This window comes from Haliotis rufescens, unplaced genomic scaffold (assembly GCF_023055435.1).
Source record: "Haliotis rufescens isolate VD_foot unplaced genomic scaffold, xgHalRufe1.0.p SCAF_1, whole genome shotgun sequence".
Lineage (NCBI taxonomy): Eukaryota > Metazoa > Mollusca > Gastropoda > Lepetellida > Haliotidae > Haliotis > Haliotis rufescens.
The window spans coordinates 3,489,793-3,510,888 of record NW_025963779.1 but is presented as its reverse complement, the minus strand read 5'-3'; the positions used below and the strand labels follow the sequence as shown (position 1 = coordinate 3,510,888).

At 41.0% G+C, this 21,096-nt stretch overlaps 1 protein-coding gene across 1 annotated transcript; it reads right to left on the bottom strand.

Moving 5' to 3' along the window:
• Positions 1–4,339: 4,339 nt before the first annotated feature.
• LOC124146990 (collagen alpha-1(XII) chain-like) lies at positions 4,340–19,592 on the bottom strand. The gene is made up of 13 exons (XM_048382991.1): positions 19,413–19,592; positions 19,126–19,153; positions 17,886–18,470; positions 17,399–17,710; positions 16,314–16,925; positions 15,568–16,104; positions 11,400–11,746; positions 10,846–10,873; positions 10,129–10,707; positions 9,568–9,774; positions 7,531–8,136; positions 5,362–5,904; positions 4,340–4,524 (listed from the first exon to the last, which is right to left on the bottom strand). Exons 1-13 carry the CDS (start codon positions 19,443–19,445, stop codon positions 4,493–4,495), a joined length of 4,449 nt encoding a protein of 1,482 aa, XP_048238948.1. The 5' UTR covers positions 19,446–19,592; the 3' UTR covers positions 4,340–4,492.
• Between the last annotated feature and the right edge of the window lie 1,504 nt (positions 19,593–21,096).

The following is a 21,096-nucleotide window of genomic DNA, read 5'->3' as shown; positions in this document are numbered from 1 at the left end:
AGTCGTGAAGTGAATGGCCATCGCCATCGTCATCATCATCATCATTATAATTATCATCATTATCATGATCTTATTCCTTGCAACCCGTGAAGATCCGGGACAGAATAGGAATTCAGCAACCCATGTCTGCCATAAAAGGCGATTATGCTTGTCTTAAGAGGCGACTAACGGGATCGGGTGGTCAGGCTCGCTGACTTGGTTGATGCGGTCAATGTTTGTTTGTTTGTTTGATGTTTAACGCCGCACTCAGCAATATTCCAGCTATCCAGCCTGACCACCCGTTCCCGTTAGACGACTAACGGGATCAGGTGGTCAGGCTCGGTGACTTGGTTGATGCATTTCATCGTATCCCAATTACGTGGATCGATGCTCATGATGTCAATCACTTGATTGTCTGGTCCAGACTCGATAATTTACAGGCCGCCGTCATATAGCTGGAATATTGCTGAGTGCGGCGTTAAACAACAACAAACAAACAAACAAACAAAGTCTCTCAAGTGAGAGGTGAAATAGAAAGGATTGAGTCTGATCACCATTCTGTTTAACTACGATTTTAAGAATCATTATGTACAGTGTCATCGTACATGGTGTTTAATTTCGCTCTTTCTCCAGTTCCGAAAATAAAAGTATGATTCACCATGGACATCGTTAGGAATACTTTTCTCTCTGAAAATACTGTGTTCAAATTTCCCGTTTCACAATATCACGATACATCAGTTCTGACATCATGCTGGAAACGTCATAGTTTCCTGAAGACTTATTATCATCCCTCTCCACAAACAAGGTTAGGGAATGATACAAATATAAGAGTTGATGTACATCATTGACACAAAAGTAGTATTCTGGGCTGATGCTTTTGAAAAGATTAGTGAGACACAAGCAGGTTTCAGTTAAGAACCTCCACAATTTATGATATAATTATGTTGCAAACAATAATAGAAAAGTACTACACAAAGAAGGGTTGTTCATTGTGCTTTTATGACAGACTTTTCTGAAGACTTTGATTCACATTAGCAAAATATTATGGTCATGATCGCAGCAATAAACTTGGGAAGCTAATGTGAAATATGTTCCAGCAAGACAGGTTTGTGCGCTCAATAGCGGCATTGTATCTGACACTTTTAAAAGCGATATTGGCGCCGAAAAAGGATGCATACTAAGTCCATTTTCTGTCCTCCTTCTTCATCAATGCATCAGATTAACAAATTCAACAAAACTGTTCAGATAGCATCATTAACTTCCCCCGGAAACTAAGGAGTCTTTCCTTGTTTTGTTTGTCAATGATACAGTAATGTTTTCAAGCACAATACCTGAAAATATAAATAAGACAAATGTAATTTTTTTTGCGAGTCTAGGGAAAGGGTTTTGTCAATGGCATTCAATAGATGTTGTATGAGTCTATACGTACTTGGAAGTATATTTGACAAATAGATTGTCATGAAAGATGCATGCGAGGCAAGTTGCTGTACAAGCTCAGAATATCTCACTCACTCACTCACTCACTCATGCAAAGGCGAGTCAATTGTTCACCTAAAAAAACACGGAAATATGTTGAACAAGTCAAAACAGGAAATTGCATCGGGCATAATTTTTATCACTGATGCGTCAAAATTTGTCCTCCACATGACATCACCCCACGTTTCATACAGCTTGGGGCATAGGCTGCCGTCATTTACAGTGAGTGAGTGAGTATGGTTTGACGCCGCTTTTAGCAATATTCCAGTAATATTACGGCGGGGGACACCAGAAATAGGCTTCAAACATTGTACCCAAGTCGGGAATCGAACCCGGGTGTTCGGCGTGACGAGCGAACGCTTTAACCACTAGGCTAACCGACCTAGCACAGGCTTCAATTCTTATTTATTAAAGATGTTCTTGACATCAAACATTTGGACTAATTGTCTGCAAAATCTAATTTTCCGGTTTGAAATAGTTACTGTTGTAATATTTAAATATAGTGACTGATTAATGGAAAGTAGACATATATGCTAAAATATTTTGAAATAATGTTTTTTACATTACGACCTTACAAGAGAAAGTCAAGTCCGCATATATCTTCATGACGAATTTGACGGAAGTACGTTGACGTCGAACGTCTTTCTTTATGACGTCACGGCACCATTGTTTCCTAGAAACCATAAGGTCTCTTTTCTCCTGGCGGGTCACATGTCTGAAGCTGACGCTGAACTTCTTGGCACCGTGTCCTCTCTTTGAATTAACTAAAGTAGTAAAACATCCGATTCGTATGCAAAGAGAAACAAATCAAGAGAGGGGCACAATAAGTACCCATTAGGATACCTACTATTGTCAATCAGACAATCCAGCAACTCACATATAAACTTAAGTAATCTTACTTTCCGTCAAGCAAATTGATAATATCCATTAAACTTGTGATAAAATTAAATTTCCGAACTCATTTCGGTACACTCCGACCATATATATCGAATAAACCGAAGTTACTTTACATTCACTGCATAATCCTTATTGATTGATATTGGACCTCTGCCTTTCTGGAATACGGATATCTCGATGTATTGTCCATGGTTCCGATGAGTAAACGAGTTAGAACCGTACCGGTATTCGATTATGCATTACACGGGAGTGCTACCCCAGGACCTTGTGTCATCACGGATTTTCAGTGATCCATTCATAGAATTCCGTCCCTATTTTGTCATTCACGCCCAACTGAATCTGGATAATCGAGACTGGTTATGCTCTGGAGAAAGTGCTTATTTGTACCATATAGAATAAACAAAAATTAACCAAGGTCTGGAAGCCTAAGGATGTAGGTCAGGGCATATAACGTAATTTCATTGTAGGAGTCTCTAATGGGAATGGTAGGGTAGCCTTGTGGTAAAAGTGTTTAACGTGTGAAGCCCATACTTGCTGTCCCCGCCGTTACATGGCTGGAATAATACTAAAACCAATGTTCATCCAAAATAATGCTCTCAATATTTATCATGTCGCTTCATAAGTATTGGACCCACTTCACCGTGATAGAGATACAAAATATGTTATACCACACAACCATTAATGAAATATTTCATTTTACAAAAAGGAATAGCATCAGTAGTTGATCAAGATTATACGTCCGAGAGTAGGTCAAGATTAGATGATGAATAGTAGTGTTTCATGTGATGAAGTCACACTGTTATCATCCAATGAAACCAAAGCGAGCTCGAGTATAGTGCGGTTGTGGGTGTATGGTACGTACTGTATGTTGTTCGCCCACTGCCGGCTATTAGTATGTCAGCAATCCCTAGCGGTTGAAGGGAGATGACACCAAACTCACTGACGATACTAGATGCCAAAATCAACGAAGTGCAGTATTGGAGGAACAAGACAAGTTTTGTTATCCTACAGTTTATATATACCCCTGTCATGTACGGATCACTTCAAAGACTTGTCCTCGATTTTGTATCCTAATGTGGAAAAATAAACGTATTGTAAGGTTCATAATCTTTTAAATGGTTTTAATATGGACCATCCTTTCTTAGATGGAATGTGAATGGTTGACCAACGGGTGATTGCCTTCCGGCGACTGTGTTGACTCTTTGATTGGATGATATCATTGATATTACTTTAAGAAACCTACTATTCTTTATTGTTGTATATTCTTAAGTAAATGTATTGTCCTGCTCTATTGTTCTAACAACAGTTCCTTTGTCTTCTACAGAGTGCTGTCTTATCAGCATATCAGGGTGAACAGCTAGCAGCAGCTCGGGCAAACGTCGCTTTTCACTTTTCACTCAAGGCCAAGCATTGGAATATGCTATCGGGATATCGGGAGCTATTGGGGCTATTCGTGTGATCCTTTCAGTTCAGTTTTCATTTCACAGTTATAGATAAGAACAGATCCTTATGTCGGGATTACTTGACATTGTAATCACATGTTACGTCAGAATAACGATCCCGGACGTGACTCAACCCCACACAATACGAGAATCTGTACTCAGAAAGTGTTATCCCAAATATAGCATTTGTTACATAACGATACATGTATAAATGCACCTCAAATTATGCCCGCTAACACTTAACGCACTGAGAACATTGCAACCAAGCGGAATGATTGTATATTTAATCAAATAAAAATACGAACTAGTTTTACACATGACACCTGATAAACACGAAGAGCAGACATACCAGGAATTTCAACAAAGAATTGCTTGAAATGTTTTACTCGTGTAAGGAGACATGAGGATGTACAATAACACATTGGCTTGAACAGATTTGCAATGGCGAATTGTACTGTAGCAATGTCATGTGTGCAAATCAACGCCGCCATGAGTCAGAGGATACTCGACCTATCATCAGATAGATGAACATTTCAAACTGACAAACAGCAGTTCCTCAACTTGTCATGGATCATTCAGGGATGATCCTGATATCCTCGAGCTGGATGTTTGGCGCACGTTCAGATCACGTGTGACAACCTTGAACAAAGTCTGAGTATTCGACACATTGAAGATTGTCCGTAGCATCATCGTAAAGATCACTGGTGTTTCGGTTTGGTGATCTCAGCATCTGCAAATACAAAGTGAAAGCCTGAAGAACATGTATGTATTGTTTTGTTCGGATAAATAACTATGTGGCTTATGAATTTACTTTAAACTTACAATCTAAGAACAATCATTCAAAATATTTCATTCACCTCTCTCTGGGATGCGCACGAGATATATTCACCCAGTATGAACCAATCAGCCATATTTATCCAGTATCAACCAACCAGACATGTTAACCCAGTACCAACCAACCAGACATATTTACCCAGTATCAACCAACCGGATATGTTAACCCAGTATCATCAACCAACCAGACATATTAACCCAGTATCAACCAACCAGACATATTTACCCAGTATCAACAAACCAGGCATATTTACCCAGTATCAACCAAACAGGACATGTTAACCCAGTATCATCAACCAACCAGACATATTAACTCAGTATCAACCAACCAGACATATTTACCCAGTATCAACAAACCAGACATATTTACCCGGTATCAACCAACCAAACATATTTACCCAGGATCAACCAAACAGGTCATGTTAACTCAGTATCAACCAACCAGACATATTTACCCAGTATCAACCAACCAGACATATTTACCCAGTACCAACCAACCGGACATATTTACCCAGTATCAACCAAACAGGACATGTTAACTCAGTATCAACCAACCAGACATATTTACCAAGTATCAACCAACCGGACATGTTAACCCAGTATCAACCAACCGGACATATTTACCCGGTATCAACCAACCAAACATATTTACCAAATATCAACCAAACAGTACATGTCAACTCAGTAACACCCAAACAGACATATTTGCCCAGTATCAAAGGGAATAATTTACCTGCACAAATGTTCCAGAGCGTGTTCAGTTTCACTGATTTGAGATGAGGGTAGCTCTGAAGCCGTATCACGTGATCTTGGAGGAGTTCTGATGCAGATCCAGCCACCATGTACTCAGAGACATCACCTACAGCAACGACGTAAACCTCCACGCCAAGTTGCTTTAGTTTCACCGATTGACGCACCACCAAAGCTCCATTTCGTGTATTCTCATCCAAGAACAGCACTGCCACCTGGCGGCGAACGGAGATTGTCTTTTCGTTGAACTTCTCTGTCAACAGGGTCTTGATGAGACGGTGCATCTGTCCCTCTGTGTGCGATATGATGGTGCTGATTTTCCGCATAAAAGCCTCCAGACTGAAAAATGTCAGATCCCCCTCGTCAGGACAAGGGTCAGTCACTGACCCAACACGCACCTGCTCGTCCTTCACCTTCAGTTTCTCAGCAAAGTTGGTGATTACTGTTCTCATGATGCTGCGGCTTGACGGGAGTTTAGAGGCCGATTCGAAGACAAACGTGATGTCCGTGGGACCAATGACGCAGTCTGGAAAAAAGAGAAGTACATTAAAAGAGACATGAGTGAAGGGAAACACTTCTCAGTTTCTCTTCGTCGTCTATACATAGGTACAGGTGGCATCTGTTCTTTTTCTTATGATATGTTCGGAATCGTACACTGGAATGTGGTCTGAAAGATATCACTTCCAAAGATCAGACATCTTATCAATGTTATGCAGACGACACGCAACTGTACATCAATTTCCGATTGTCAACATTAACACATGCACTCTCCAGAACAAAATTATGTACGAGAGAAATAGAACAGTGGATGACATCAGGCCGAACGCTGTTAAATCCTAGGAGATGTCGCTTGGGATACGAGAGAATCTGCAACAAGTACACTAAACTGAGATAACCATTGGGAACTCGGTGGCATCTCTAAAACTAGACGAGAACCTTGGTGTGTACCAGGATAAGGAACAAACATTGGACGTTCAAGTCGATTATTTCTGCAAATCTTGCTTTTACCATCTTACATGTATTGGAAACGTCAAGCATTTAATTACAGTTGATGCAGCTCACGTTCTAGTCTGTGCGCTGCTCCTGGCGAGACTAGCTGAGCGTTACTACAACAGCCTCATGTAGGGTGCCACTAAGGAGCAACTGCAGCTACTATAAGGTCCAGAACACATCAGAACCACAAGCATTGCGAAAACGGTAATAAAAAGATCGCTTAATATACTGTGTTTGTGCATGAGCATGAAGTGACTGGTCCTGAGCAGCAAACAGAAAGCAGTGTTTCATCTTTCAGGCCAACCGGTTTCAGTCAAGCAAAGGACTCTTCAGGGTTGCTATTGATCTCAACACACTTTCATAAATGCGGTGCAGTGGTCGTTCAGATGGCCGATTTGACATGGCACTTCGCTTGGTTGACATTCAACCGGCAGTACAGAACCATCAACAAGATCAAAACTGACATTGAGATTCTGTCCCACATCCTTGGTTCGTTTAAGAAAATTGTGGAATGCCTTTTGTTTTCATCGTGAGTCTTGACATGCTTAACAAGAGGATCATCAAACAAATAAATGTGTGCAAAAGTGCACAATACAGTTTTATCATGAAGAACATCCACGTTAATCAAACCACTCCCAGGTAAATATTAGCGATTGAGGGAAGAGCGAGGGTGGAGTTTGTCTCTAACCTGCATTCCTAAGTACGTGAAGGCCTGACCTTCCACGAGGCGGTCAATAACTCCTCCCCCAAGTAAACTGACCGATCCTCTCTCTTCTACTTTGCCTTTTTTAGATGCAAATGAAAATATTATCATAAAAGAATCTGGTTTTTTTGTGTGGGTTGTAGGGTTCTGTTATGTCAGAATGTGATAGGATGTAGTCTGGAACATAGACAATTTACGTTAATTGAAAGGGTTTTGCGTAGAGGCAAATCCTTTTCAGTTTCACTCCAACCATATAATAAGAAAAAAATAATGCCCCTGTACATATATATGTACGGGGGCATTTGTTTTTCTTCTCTTTAAGCAAAGATTTCTTAGGATTGTGGAAATGGCTTTGTATTCAATGTCCACGCATGAACCGTTGCATTCCCTGTGGTGTCTATTGTGACAGAATGTAGCAGGTATTGGTTATTGATCTAGTAATGAAGTGATACTCACTTTCAGGGTCAATAATGATAGTATTTGCTCCCTTAAGTCTGCAAGTCTCCTCCTTCAATATGTCTGTCACATCAGCCAGGGCGTCAAAGTTGTTGACATGGAAAACAAACCGTTCTTCTGGATGACTGCCAAGAGCTTTCATCTCTACTGGCTCAATGCTGGGACCAATAGCAAATATGAAGATGCCAGAATCCTTGGCGACTTTAGCTTCCTTTGCTGTCAAAATAGGATCGTATGACATTCCGTCAGTGACAACGACGGCCATCTTGGTGACTCCTTTTCTGGCAACATCACGAGAAAAGCCGACGTCTCTGACGTAAGCTATGGCGTCAGCTGTGTTGGTTCTACGACCACCAGTGTAGACAATGTTGTCGGGGGATATTGCCTTCTGAAGTTCGTCACGGGTTGTGCAGGTGTTCAATCCGAAAACAGATGTGACGTTGTCGGCGAAGGTGACAAGTCCGACACGAGTGTCGGCGGGGCCGATGTCGAAGTCCTTGACGACGTCAGAGACAAATGGGATGATCATTTCTTGGAAATGTTTGATATACAGACTAGCGGACACATCCAGAATAAAATAAATATCGGCAGGCTTCCTCTTGCAGTCTGAAATATGAATTGATCTTTGGTTAAAAGGCATATAATGTCGCGTTCAAGGTTATGTTACATATTTCACATGGGCCCATCACTTCTACATGGGCACAAATTGTGCTCCCCTTTATGGATATCTGTTTCCTTATACATTCGGATCATGCATCATCTCAGATTGACACAACGTGACAAGTGGATTTAGACAATAAGTATAAGTTAGGCTTTAGATATATCGATGATCCTATCGTTCAATGATGGTCCTACAGCCAATACCTCTCCACTGATTTATCCACCTGAACTAGAAACAAAAGCGACCAGTGTAACCGCCTCATCTGTTTCATATTTAGTTCTATGTATAAAGAAGTGACAAAATACTGTTTTGTTTGTGTGTTAGTTAACGTCGCACTCAGCAATATTCCACCTTTATGACGGCGGTCTGTAAATAATCTAGTCTGGGCCAGACAATCCAGTGATTGACACAATGAGCATCGATCCGCGCAATTGGGAAACGATGAGATGCATCAACCAAGTTAGCGAGCCTTACCACCTGATCCCGTTAGTCGCCTCTTACGACAAGCATAGTCGCCTCTGCCAAATACTGCCCACAAAACAGAAAGACAAGAGGTATGACTTCGACTTTCCAAGAGTCAACCTTCTCTCAATGTCGAGTTGTATTCCTGCAGCTCTAGCCTTTGGCGTCTAAATTTCACAACTTTTGAGTTACAATCGCTAGTGCACTTTTTAAGATTTCAAAGAGATTAACACGACTCTTTCTCAAAAGTCGTTTGATCAGGCTTACAGCAATTAAGACTCTGGTAAAGCTTTCAAAAGTATGCTAGATATGTGTATGCATGTGTAATTGTGGCTGCTTGTACTTGTCCGGGCCTGTCCCTGTTTTGTAGTGCTTGCTGCTGTTTAACATGAATTCCCCACACATTCCGAGCCGCCGGGTCCTTGTTTCAAACCCTCTATGCCGCGCGCCAGGCAGGGTAACACCAATAACAATCTTTTAACGTCTCTTGGAGTGATGCGGTGGAGGGATCTACCGGGGCAGACGTTTCTAATAAGGAGGCAGGATACATATCTAATAAGCAGACAGTTTTTGTTCTTTAGTCATTCCAGAACATCTCCCTCTCCTACACACCAAGTGGTTCGCAGTGGAAGACTAAACTCAGATAAACTAAATATGAACTTACCTTGCAATCAACTAAACGTGAAATGGAATATGGGAACAGTGACTAAGTACTCTAACGGTTTACTCAGTCGGGCTCTTCAGTTAAATGTTGATTTTAGTTGTGTATTTCGTCTGTAGGACCAACGTATTCTGGAATTTTACCGTCCTCGTCATTATCCAGGGCTAACAATGAGGGGTGTTTTACACTTCAGTTAAATGTTGATTTTAGTTGTGTATTTCGTCTGTAGGCCGAACGTATTCTGGAATCTTACCGTCCTCGTCATTATCCAGGTGACCTTCGTCACCGATGAATCTTCCAGCTGTAGACTTGTCTGGGGCTGCAGCTGCTGGTGTTCGCGGAGGGGTGGACGGGGCAGTAGAGGTCGCTGTAGTTGAAGCTCGCTTTAGAGTGGTTGGTTCAGTGGTTGATTTGACTGTTGGCTCACTTGTGGTAATTGAAGTTGTTGTTCTTATCGCAACTATTACCGATCAAAATATGGACAAATTAGTATGGTTTACAAGCAATTGAAAGAAATATGAAACCTAACAGAGAACAATCAGTTTCGATTATCTGCTGGAATTCACTGGACGTAAAGGGCAACTAATGGTGGAAATTATATGAAGGAGATATATGATATATGAGCCTCAATGGTCACACTTACTCATCAGTGGCACCAGCCACATATTTTGTATAAAAAGTCAGAGTTTGAAGAAATGTTTAAGTTGGGTTACCACGTGCGATTCAATTAATTGTCTAATAATCCATCTCTCTAATAGTAAAAATAGTTAAAAGAAATATTTTACTGAAAACAAAACATTGATAAACCCATTACCTGCACAGGTACGTCTTGCAAGTATTTCTTTGATACTGTCAAGAGCTTGGAAGCTTCCAACGTGGAAAAGACTATCAGGTTCCGAAGCGATGTTCCTCAGCTCAGAGTACACAACACGATTCCCAACGCCGATAGCAAAGATCTGGATTCCATCTTTCTTAGCCAGAGATGCAGATTCTTTTGTCAATGCCGTGTCATCAGACTCGCCATCAGTTAGAATAACAGCAATGTTGGTGGCTTCTTCACGCGCACCATTCTCACGAGCAAACATCTCGTCTCTCACGTAGTCCAGAGCTTCATTTACCTTGGTGTTACCTCCCCTGAATGGTGTATTGAGGATTTTCTTGGCAAGTGATTCTTTGTCCTGGTAGTCCTTCAGGTGGAACTGGTGGTGGTATGTGTTTCCGAACGTGATCATTCCAACACGTGTTTGTTGGTCGCCCGGTCCCACGTCAAAAAGCTTGATCACATTGCTAACAAAGGGCAGTACGCGATTATGGAAATCTGGCGGCCATATTGAACTTGATGCGTCAACGATGAAAACGATGTCAACTCCTCTACCACTACAATCAGCTTCATCTTTAAGATAGAAGAAAATCGTTTTAGTCGGGACGAAGAATAAAATGGCGTTCACATTATCTAATATGATATTCTTAAAAAAAACTTAACTTCAATATGTAATACTATATATATATATATATATATATATATACTTACATGGTATGGACGATACCGCGGACATCATCTGAATGTAAGAAAAATGTAACAATTAAGAATGTGTTGCAGAATGTAACACTGAAGAGCGTGCTCTTAAATATCATGTCAAATAACGACGGTAGCCACAGAAATTAATTACAGAAATTGTTATTCAATGTTTGAAATTCAAGGAATATACGACCGTCTCCGTGGTCTAGTTGTAGAGAGTCCGTCAAGAGAGCGGAAGGTCCGGAGTTCGATCCCCAGCCGCGTCCTACCAAAAGACGTTAAAAGATGGCACTTGTTGTTACCCAGCCTGGTCGGCTCGGAGTCAGTATACTGTGTCTAAGTGGGGTATTCATGTTAAACTGCGGTATGGTATCTCAATTGGCTAGCACTATAAAATCGGCATTATTCCGGACTAGTACAAGCAGCTACACACACACGCACGCACATACACACACAAATACACACACCTGCATGCACGTCGCTATGTAAGTGCAATAATCTTGGACGCGGCATTAGACCCCATTTCACCTCACACCAAGGGATATACACAAACGAAAGTTTCTTACCAGAACGAGAGCAGCAACAAATTTAGAAAGCATCTTGTAGGTAGATCCTCTCCGCCTCGTTCGCAATAGCTCCTCGCTTGAATATCGCCGTGGTAGAATCCTAATACATATAATATGTGACGTCAACGACAGAGTATGATCAAAATCAAATATCTGCCGAAACAGATTCAGTTGGGTGCAAAAGGCAAAACAGAGATGAAAGCCTAGTGTCAGATGTATGACCTCTGGCCGACTGCCCCGTGTACAAAATACACAGCTCCAGGCACAAAACCATTCATGTGAAGCAGCAGGATGCAGCCAAGCTTTAAACCGGGTGTCACAGCTTGCGCTATACGGGAGCCAATGAGCTATAATATAGAGCCCTCGCTTCTAATGACGAATGTAGGCATAGTACTATATACTTGACATCAAAAGTCACCAAGAAAGAAAAGAGTGAATATAATTATTACTGAGTGATTATTCCCCAGTCAGTAACTGTCACTGGATCATGTGGAATGTAGGAATGTGAACATAAAAGTCCTCGATGGGAAATGGTAAATATTCAGTTCTCGTGGGTTTTAAAGAAGTACATGTACGTTTCCAAAGGGTCTGGTAAAACCGTCGTAAGGTCAATATGAAACACATCCATAATTCAGTTTAATTTAAAAAATGCAATTTTGAAATAATATATATCTCTGTTGGTACGTTCAACACCCTTCCCACATAATGAACAGCATGTCGCATTATAGTATGTCTTTGTGTGAACGTGTCACAACCTTTCCACATAATGAAGGAAACTCGCATTGTGATGTGTCTTTGTGTGAACGTGTCACAACCTTTCCACATAATAAACAGCATATCGCATTATAACATGTCTTTGTGTGAACGTGTCACAACCTTTCCACATAATAAACAGCATATCGCATTATAACATGTCTTTGTGTGAACGTGTCACAACCTTTCCACATAATGAAGGAAACACGAATTGTGATATGTCTTTGTGTGTACGTGTCACAACCTTTCCACATAATGAAGGAAACACGAATTGTGATATGTCTTTGTGTGAACGTGTCACAACCTTCCCACATAATGAACAGCATATCGCATTATGACATGTTTTTGTGTGAACGTGTCACAACCTTTCCACATAATGAACAGCATGTCGCATTATAGTATGTCTTTGTGTGAACGTGTCACAACCTTTCCACATAATGAAGGAAACACGAATTGTGATATGTCTTTGTGTGTACGTGTCACAACCTTCCCACATAATAAACAGCATATCGCATTATGACATGTCTTGGTGTGAACGTGTCACAACCTTCCCACATAATGAACAGCATGTCGCATTATGACATGTCTTTGTGAGTACGTGTCACAACCTTCCCACATAATAAACAGCATACCGCATAATGACATGTCTTTGTGTGAACGTGTCACATAATGAACAGCATATCGCATAATGACATGTCTTTGTTTGAACGTGTCACATAATGAACAGCATATCGCATTATGACATGTCTTTGTGTGAACGTGTCACAACCTTGTGTGAACGTGTGACAACCTTCCCACATAATGAACAGCATGTCGCATAATGACATGTCTTTGTGTGAACGTGTCACAACCTTGTGTGAACGTGTCACAACCTTCCCACATAATAAAGAGCATATCGCATAATGACATGTCTTTGTGTGAACGTGTCACATAATGAACAGCATATCGCATAATGACATGTCTTTGTGTGAACGTGTCACATAATGAACAGCATATCGCATAATGACATGTCTTTGTGTGAACGTGTCACATAATGAACAGCATATCGCATTATGACATGTCTTTGTGTGAACGTGTCACAACCTTGTGTGAACGTGTCACAACCTTCCCACATAATGAACAGCATGTCGCATAATGACATGTCTTTGTGTGAACGTGTCACAACCTTTCCACATAATGAACAGCATGTCGCATTATGATATGTCTTTGTGTGAACGTGTCACAACCTTTCCACATAATGAACAGCATATCGCATAATGACATGTCTTTCTGTGAACGTGTCACAACCTTTCCACATAATAAACAGCATGTCGCATTATGATATGTCTTTGTGTGAACGTGTCACAACCTTTCCACATAATGAAGGAAACACGAATTGTGATATGTCTTTGTGTGAACGTGTCACAACCTTTCCACATAATGAAGGAAACACGAATTGTGATATGTCTTTGTGTGTACGTGTCACAACCTTCCCACATAATGAACAGCATATCGCATTATGACATGTCTTTGTGTGAACGTGTCACAACCTTTCCACATAATGAACAGCATGTCGCATTATAACATGTCTTTGTGTGAACGTGTCACAACCTTGTGTGAACGTGTCACAACCTTCCCACATAATGAACAGCATGTCGCATTATAACATGTCTTTGTGTGAACGTGTCACAACCTTGTGTGAACGTGTCACAACCTTTCCACATAATGAACAGCATGTCGCATTATAACATGTCTTTGTGTGAACGTGTCACAACCTTGTGTGAACGTGTCACAACCTTTCCACATAATGAACAGCATGTCGCATTATAACATGTCTTTGTGTGAACGTGTCACAACCTTGTGTGAACGTGTCACAACCTTTCCACATAATGAACAGCATGTCGCATTGTGACATGTCTTTGTGTCAACGTGTCACATAATGAACAGCATATCGCATTATGACATGTCTTTATGTGAACGTGTCACAACCTTTCCACATAATGAACAGCATATCGCATTATGACATGTCTTTGTGTGAACGTGTCACAACCTTCCCACATAATGAAGGAAACTCGCATTGTGATGTGTCTGTGTTAACCAGTATTTCAATCTCCAAGTCATGTCAAGTGTTTTATATAGTTTATTATAAGATAAAATATGAAAATTAAACAATACAAATCACTCTGTTTAAATTTCACAAATACAAATTCAAGAATGTTAAAATACGTCTGTCGATTTGATCGACGCTGATAAATCCATAAGAAGATCTATTTTGTAACAAAAACTTGACAAATGGATCATCACAACGAAATAACATGGGTTGCAACTAGATTCACATGGATGTTACTTAGTGTGAATATCTGTACAAAGAGCGAAGAACAGAGGGAAACATAGTTCTTATCTCACGCCATGGTGGCGGCATGATATTGGATAACAGGGGACACGGGTGGCCCAGTCGTCTAAGGCGCCGCCATTCGCTGTGCAGAGTTGCGCCCCTTGGGCAAGCCAGAAACCAATGATTGTGGGTTCTAATCCCGGTTCACCCTGATTATGTTTCTAGGTTTGTCAGCACCATACCCGTGCTCGTTGGTTTCACTGAAGTGGTAAACGTCTGAGACCTGCATGACTTCGGGCTTTCCTCCCACATATAAGAGGGCACGCCGTGGTATAACGGGAATACTGTTAAAAGCGGCGTTAAACCCAACTCACTCACTTACTCACTCACTCACTATTAGATAACATTGAGATCATATCTCGCACTAAGGAAGGTGGAGGATGTGTGTTTACTCTGGTAAACAGATAGATGTGCATTTTTACTTTTTGAAAGCAAATATACAAATGGACAATGCGGGGTTTAATTTAACATTTCTCTCAGAAACAAATGGAAAAATGATGTGACTTCAAACATATACAAAGCACATTACACTTTGCATATAAATCAGTGTACCAGTTTCATATGGCAACGAGGCCCTGTGTATGTTTGTTCCAAAATACACGAAACTGAACAAATGCCTTAGGAAACACATTGACCTGTTAAACAAGTATTAGTGCCATTGCCATAAGAAGGAACACGTTACGTGTTTATATTACGTATGCAATGTATTCAGAGTATCTCGGCATTGTCAGATATTCTCTGGCTGAATGCGGGAAGGGTTTAGGAGATCTTGCTTCTTGGAGATCAATGATTTCACAACCTTTGAATGAGATCCGCATACTTGCACTGGAATGTTGTCCAGGATTCGATGACCTTTAGATAACTGAAGGCGAATCCTTACTGTTTTGGTTGGGTTGTCTCAGCCTCTGAAATTGTAAGATAGTATCATGTAAGAACATTTGGACAGCTTTGGATGTTAACGTAAAACAGAATTATTACTTTATCTGACTACCTTCATATTATTGTAACATGTTGGTTTGCTGTATAGAATGGAATATGTACCTGTACAAATGTTCCAGAGCTTGTTCAGCTTCACTGATTTGAGATGAGGGTAACTCTGGAGCCGTATCACGTGATCCTCAAGCAGTTCCGATGCTGATCCAGCCACCATGTACTCAGAGACATCACCTACAGCAACGACATAAACCTCCACGCCTTGTTTCTTCAGTTTCATCGCCTGACGCACCACCAAAGCTCCTTTTCGCGTGTTCGCATCCAAGAACAACACTGCCACCTGGCGGCGAACGGTCTTTTCCTTGAACTTCTCTGTCAACAGGGTCTTGATAAGACGGTGCATCTGTCCCTGTGTGTTCTGTACGATGGTGCCGACCTTTTGTTTGAAGGTCTCCAGGCTGATGAAGGTCAGATCCTCCTCATCAGGACAAGGGTCAGTCAGTGACCCAACACGCACCTGCTCGGCCTTCACCTTCAGTTTCTCAGCAAAGTTGGTGATGACTGTTCTCATGATGCTGCGGCTTGACGGGAGTTTAGAGGCAGATTCGAAGACAAACATGATGTCCGTGGGACCAATGACGCAATCTGGAAAAAATTAGAATGTTCATTAATAAGGATTATAGTTGTGTTCTGTCGAGATGAAAAACTCGCCGACTTCATTCGGACTAGGGATACTATTTCTCTTAATTGTGGACATGCAATAATGTTAATTGATTGTTCGTGTTCGCATGAGCTACTACGTCATGATTTTATGAAAATGAGAGTTTTTGGTCTAGTAATGAAGTGATACTCACTCTCAGGGTCAATGATGATAGTATTCGCTCCCTTAAGTCTGCACGTCTCCTCCTTCAGTAGGTCTGTCACACCAGCCAGGGCGCCAAAATGGTTGACATGGAAAACAAACTGTTCTTCTGGATGACTGCCAATAGCTTTCATCTCTACTGGCTCAATGCTGGGACCAACACCAACAGCAAACATGAAGATGCCAGAATCCTTGGCGTCTTTAGCTTCCTTTGCTGTCAAAATAGGATCGTATGACCTACCATCTGTGACAACGACGGCCATCTTGGTGACTCCTTTTCTCGCAACATCACGAGCAAAACCGACGTCTCTGACGTAAGCTATGGCGTCAGCTGTGTTGGTTTTTCTACCACCGGTGTAAACAATGTTGTCGGGGGATATTGCCTTCTGAAGTTCGTCACTGGCTTTGTAGGTGTCCAATCCGAAAACAGATGTGACGTTGTCGGCGAAGGTGACAAGTCCGACACGAGTGTGGGCGGGGCTGATGTCGAAGTCCTTGACGACACCAGAGACAAATGGGATAACATGTTCTTTGAAGTATTTGATGTAAAGACTAGCGGACACATCCAGAATGAAAAAAATGTCGGCAGGCTTGCTCTTGCAGTCTGAAATAAGGGGTCGTTATAATTATATTTTATAGTCATTACCAAGCAGCAGTTATCAACAATATAAGTAAAAACCATCGTGAACATTTTCCAGGTAATCAAACGAAACGAAATAAATGTGTTCTTGTGTCTCTAACCAGATCTTAACAGTTACTAATGCAATCACGTCTCTATCATCTAACGTTTTATCACCCATCGCGATTAAGCTCTGCTTCGTTAAATAAGCTTATATTACTATGATCCTGAAAATATGCCTCTTTGTTCTTGGTTGTACTTTATTATTTCCAGTACTTCCATAATTCTCCGTCAAATGAACTTGTTCACACAAGAGCAGAGATTTGGGGGGTTTGTCAAAAGGAATATGTACTATGTAACATTTCCATCCAGTTTGTAAAAATGTAACCCGACCCATAATGCCAATATCATTCTAACTTACAAATCGACAGATAATGAATAGGAATCTGTATGCTTACCATCAGTGCCTGTATCTTTGTCGGCTTGGCCCTGGTCGCCACTTAGTCGTTCCGTTGTTGATGTTGGTGGTGCTGCGGTTGTAGTTCCTCCAATCTTTGCTGGTGTTCGTGGAGGGAAAGTGGATGGTGACTGTACTGGAGATGTTCTGATGGTTGGTGTGGTGGTTGTTGTTGGTTCAGTAGTGGTTGTTGGCGCAGTAGTGGTTGTTGTCGTTGTTGTTGTTGATGGCTTCGGTGTGGTGGTGGTGGTTGTGGTGGTGGTAGTGGTCGGTGTCGTCAGGCGCTTTGTCGTTGGAGGAGCTTTAGTCGTAGCTGTAGGCAGAAAAAGCAGGTTATAGTTATTATTAATAACGCTTAAAACTACTTTGTTTTCAGTAAACACAAAATAAATAATAAACGATATTAGCAGCGCTTTTGAAATGATTAACATGTTTGACATAGAGATATTACATATAATATTTTAACACAATCTGAATAAATCACCCACCTGCACAAGTACGGATTGCAAGTTTATCTTTAATACTGTCGAGAGCACGGAAGTTTCCAACGTGGAACATAAACTGACTATCAGGATCCGAAGCGATGTTACTCAGCTCAGAGTATACAACGCGATTCCCAACGCCGATAGCAAAAATCTGGATTCCATCTTTCTTAGCAAGAGATGCAGACACCTTGGTCAGTTCCGTGTCATCAGACTCGCCATCAGTGAGAATAACAGCAATGTGGGTGACCCCTTCACGCGCACCATTCTCACGTGCAAACATCTCGTCTCTCACGTAGTCCAGAGCTTCGTCCGTCTTGGTGTTACCTCCCCTGAATGGCGTATTGCGGATTTTCTTTGTCAGTGATTCTTTGTCCTGGTAGTCCTTCAGGTGGAACTGGTGGTGGTATGTGTTTCCGAACGTGATCATTCCAACACGTGTTTGTTGGTCGCCTGGTCCCACGTCAAACGCGTCGACAACGTCACTGACGAACGGAAGCACATGTTGATGAAAATTAGGCGGCCATATTGAACTTGATGTGTCCACAACGAACACGATGTCTGCCGCTTTACCGCCGCAGTCAGTCACAGCTGAAAAGGGAAAGAAACGTTTACAACAATTTCAAAATCAAAAATACAAATTTAAACAAAAATGTTTATGTAAAAGATATCAGGAATGTGTCATTATACTGAAGTATTGCCCATGCGACAGTTAATACTCACTCACTTACCAATAGGAACCTATCTACATATCTATTTGTTTATAAATCTGTCAAGCATTTGCACTGAACCTTTTATGTAAACATACGAATTGTGTAAATGAAGTTCTAACAGAATTGAATCATCTTTAGGGGCATTTACTTTCCAGAAATTGGGACCTGTGAAGATTCCGGGGTAGAATAGGTCTTCAGAAACCCATGTTTGCCATAAAAGGTGACTATGCTTGTCGTAAGGGGCGACTAACGGGATCGGGTGGTCAGGCTCGCTGACTTGGTTGATGCATGTCATCGTATCGCAAATGCGTGGATCGATGCTCATGATGTCAATCACTGGATTGTCTGGCCAAGACTCGATTATTTACAGGCCGCCGTCATATAGCTGGAATATTGCTGAGTGCGGCGTTAAACAACAAACAATCAATCAAATCCAGAAATTGGAAATGATAAAAGTTGCATAAACGAAGGGCGTGCACGTTCATACTTCATGTGATCAGGTCGTAACGATACTTTGGTAATTGTTTACTTACATGGTCTTGAAGAGACAAATGACAGCATCTGAAGTACAAAATAAGTTGATATTATTTGAGATATAGGTATGCCTCTTTATTCAAATTATAAAACGTCACCGCCAGAGAAAAACTTTTTCCAACTCATTCTTATATTTTTCCAAATACGCGACGTACATTTGCGATGAGGGACGAAATATGAAAAAATAAATACTACTCGTAAAATGTGTTAGAATGATACATTTTCAAATATATTACAAAATCTAGGTGTTATACATCATATTAAATAACGTTTCGAATAGCCTTACCAGAGTTGCCACAGCAACTTCAGCGAGAAACATCTTTGTTGTTGTTGTTGTTGATTCAGTCACGTTCACCCTGGTTCCTTTGTGGCTGATGGTCAGAGGACTCCTGCAGCATAGCAGCCACTCGTCGTCTTTATAGTCTGTCTCGCCTCCTACACTTCACACAGCTCCATCGTAACAGCTGCCCACTGCGTCACGCTGCAGGATGCGGCCAACCTCAAACCCCGGACGGTTTGTCCATATATGGAACTCATTTACATGATTCATCTGCTTCTTCCTCCTGCTGACGAATAGTCGGCCGGCATTGTGTACCACGTGATTCAAGGTTCCCACGGCAAGAAGATTCGGGAGAGTTGTGAATGAATCCACGAACCTGTCATGGAAGGAAACGATGGCATGTACAATGCATTGATTGACTTCAATTCGAGCAACGGCCAGGCCCCAAACACGACCCCAGTGTCAAGTAGGACAACAGACCAACCCTTGTCTCAACTAAATTCATGAGATGACTACATTTCCGAATTTTGAATTATTTCAAACGTAATTAATTTAATGATAATGAAGGTCCCATGGGAACGTCTCCGTGGAACTATTTCGATGAATTGGGAATGGACAAAAATACACTAAGGATTTAAAAAAAAGTTATCTTTGGTTGATATTGATATTCTCATTACGTAATCCATGTCAGAGATTGTGAACTGTAGGCAATAAATCAAATAATGTTGAAACTTAATAAACAAATTAAAGAATCCCTTGGGTTTTCAACTCATATGACATTAAGTGAAATATAGGTAAAACGCCTACACAGACTTTGGATGCATGAATGTTAAATAGTCCGATTCAGCAGGTTCGTGGAGTATCCTTTTGAAAGGCGACATGATCCAACATATCCGGATTAGATGAATAGCAGGTAAGAAAGTTCCATGTTTCAAAATATCTTTGGAAGCTAAATAAATTTTGGATTTGGGATGGAAAATGAGAAGGCTTTTCGACAGTACTTTTTTATGGAACATGACAGACAGCAGGTTCGTGGAGTATCTTTTCGAAAGGCGACATGATCCAACATATCCGGTTTAGATGAATAGCAGGTAAGAAAGTTCCATGTTTCAAAATATCTTTGGAAGCTAAATAAATTTTGGATTTGGGATGGAAAATGAGAAGGCTTTTCGACAGTACTTTTTTATGGAACATGACATAGACACATACACCTGAAGATTGTAATAGGTACGTGTACATCAAAATACACAATTTCTTCAAACTACATTTTGCAGCCATGGTAAAATCAAGAATAAAGAATAAGATATATTCATGATCCTATTTTATGAAACAAGAATTGTTTTCATTTGAGAACAAAAAGGGCAACAAGAACAGGTGTTTGAAGTATTCGAACAGACAACCATGCCCCGGCTTGAAGAAGTGTGTCGAGTCAGTTAAATGTTGTTGTTTTTAAAAGCACAGATGTAGAAAGTTATAAATAGAGGGAGGCGAGGTTGGGCGCATCCTTTATGTATCACGCAGTCCACGGCACGTGGCAGCATTACCACACAGCATTGCAGCTTCATGATGGTGGCGGAGCGTGCATGTGTTTGAAATTACCACGAGATATCAGAGATTCTTGTTGTATATATCAGTTGATTTCTAACTGTTTACGCCAGAATTAGAAACAGGTGGCTCGTGTGCATAGAAA

Bases quoted from the DNA above. Each gene is read 5' to 3' on its own strand.
- LOC124146990 (XM_048382991.1), bottom strand. From the start codon at position 19,445: ATGTTTCTCGCTGAAGTTGCTGTGGCAACTCTG. The intron at 11,747-15,567 runs GTACATATTCCA...TCTATATTATAG, and splicing joins GCTCTGGAACATTTGTACAG to CTCATTGGCTCCCGTATAGC. The intron at 10,874-11,399 runs GTAAGAAACTTT...TCTTACATTCAG, and splicing joins TTGTTGCTGCTCTCGTTCTG to ATGATGTCCGCGGTATCGTC.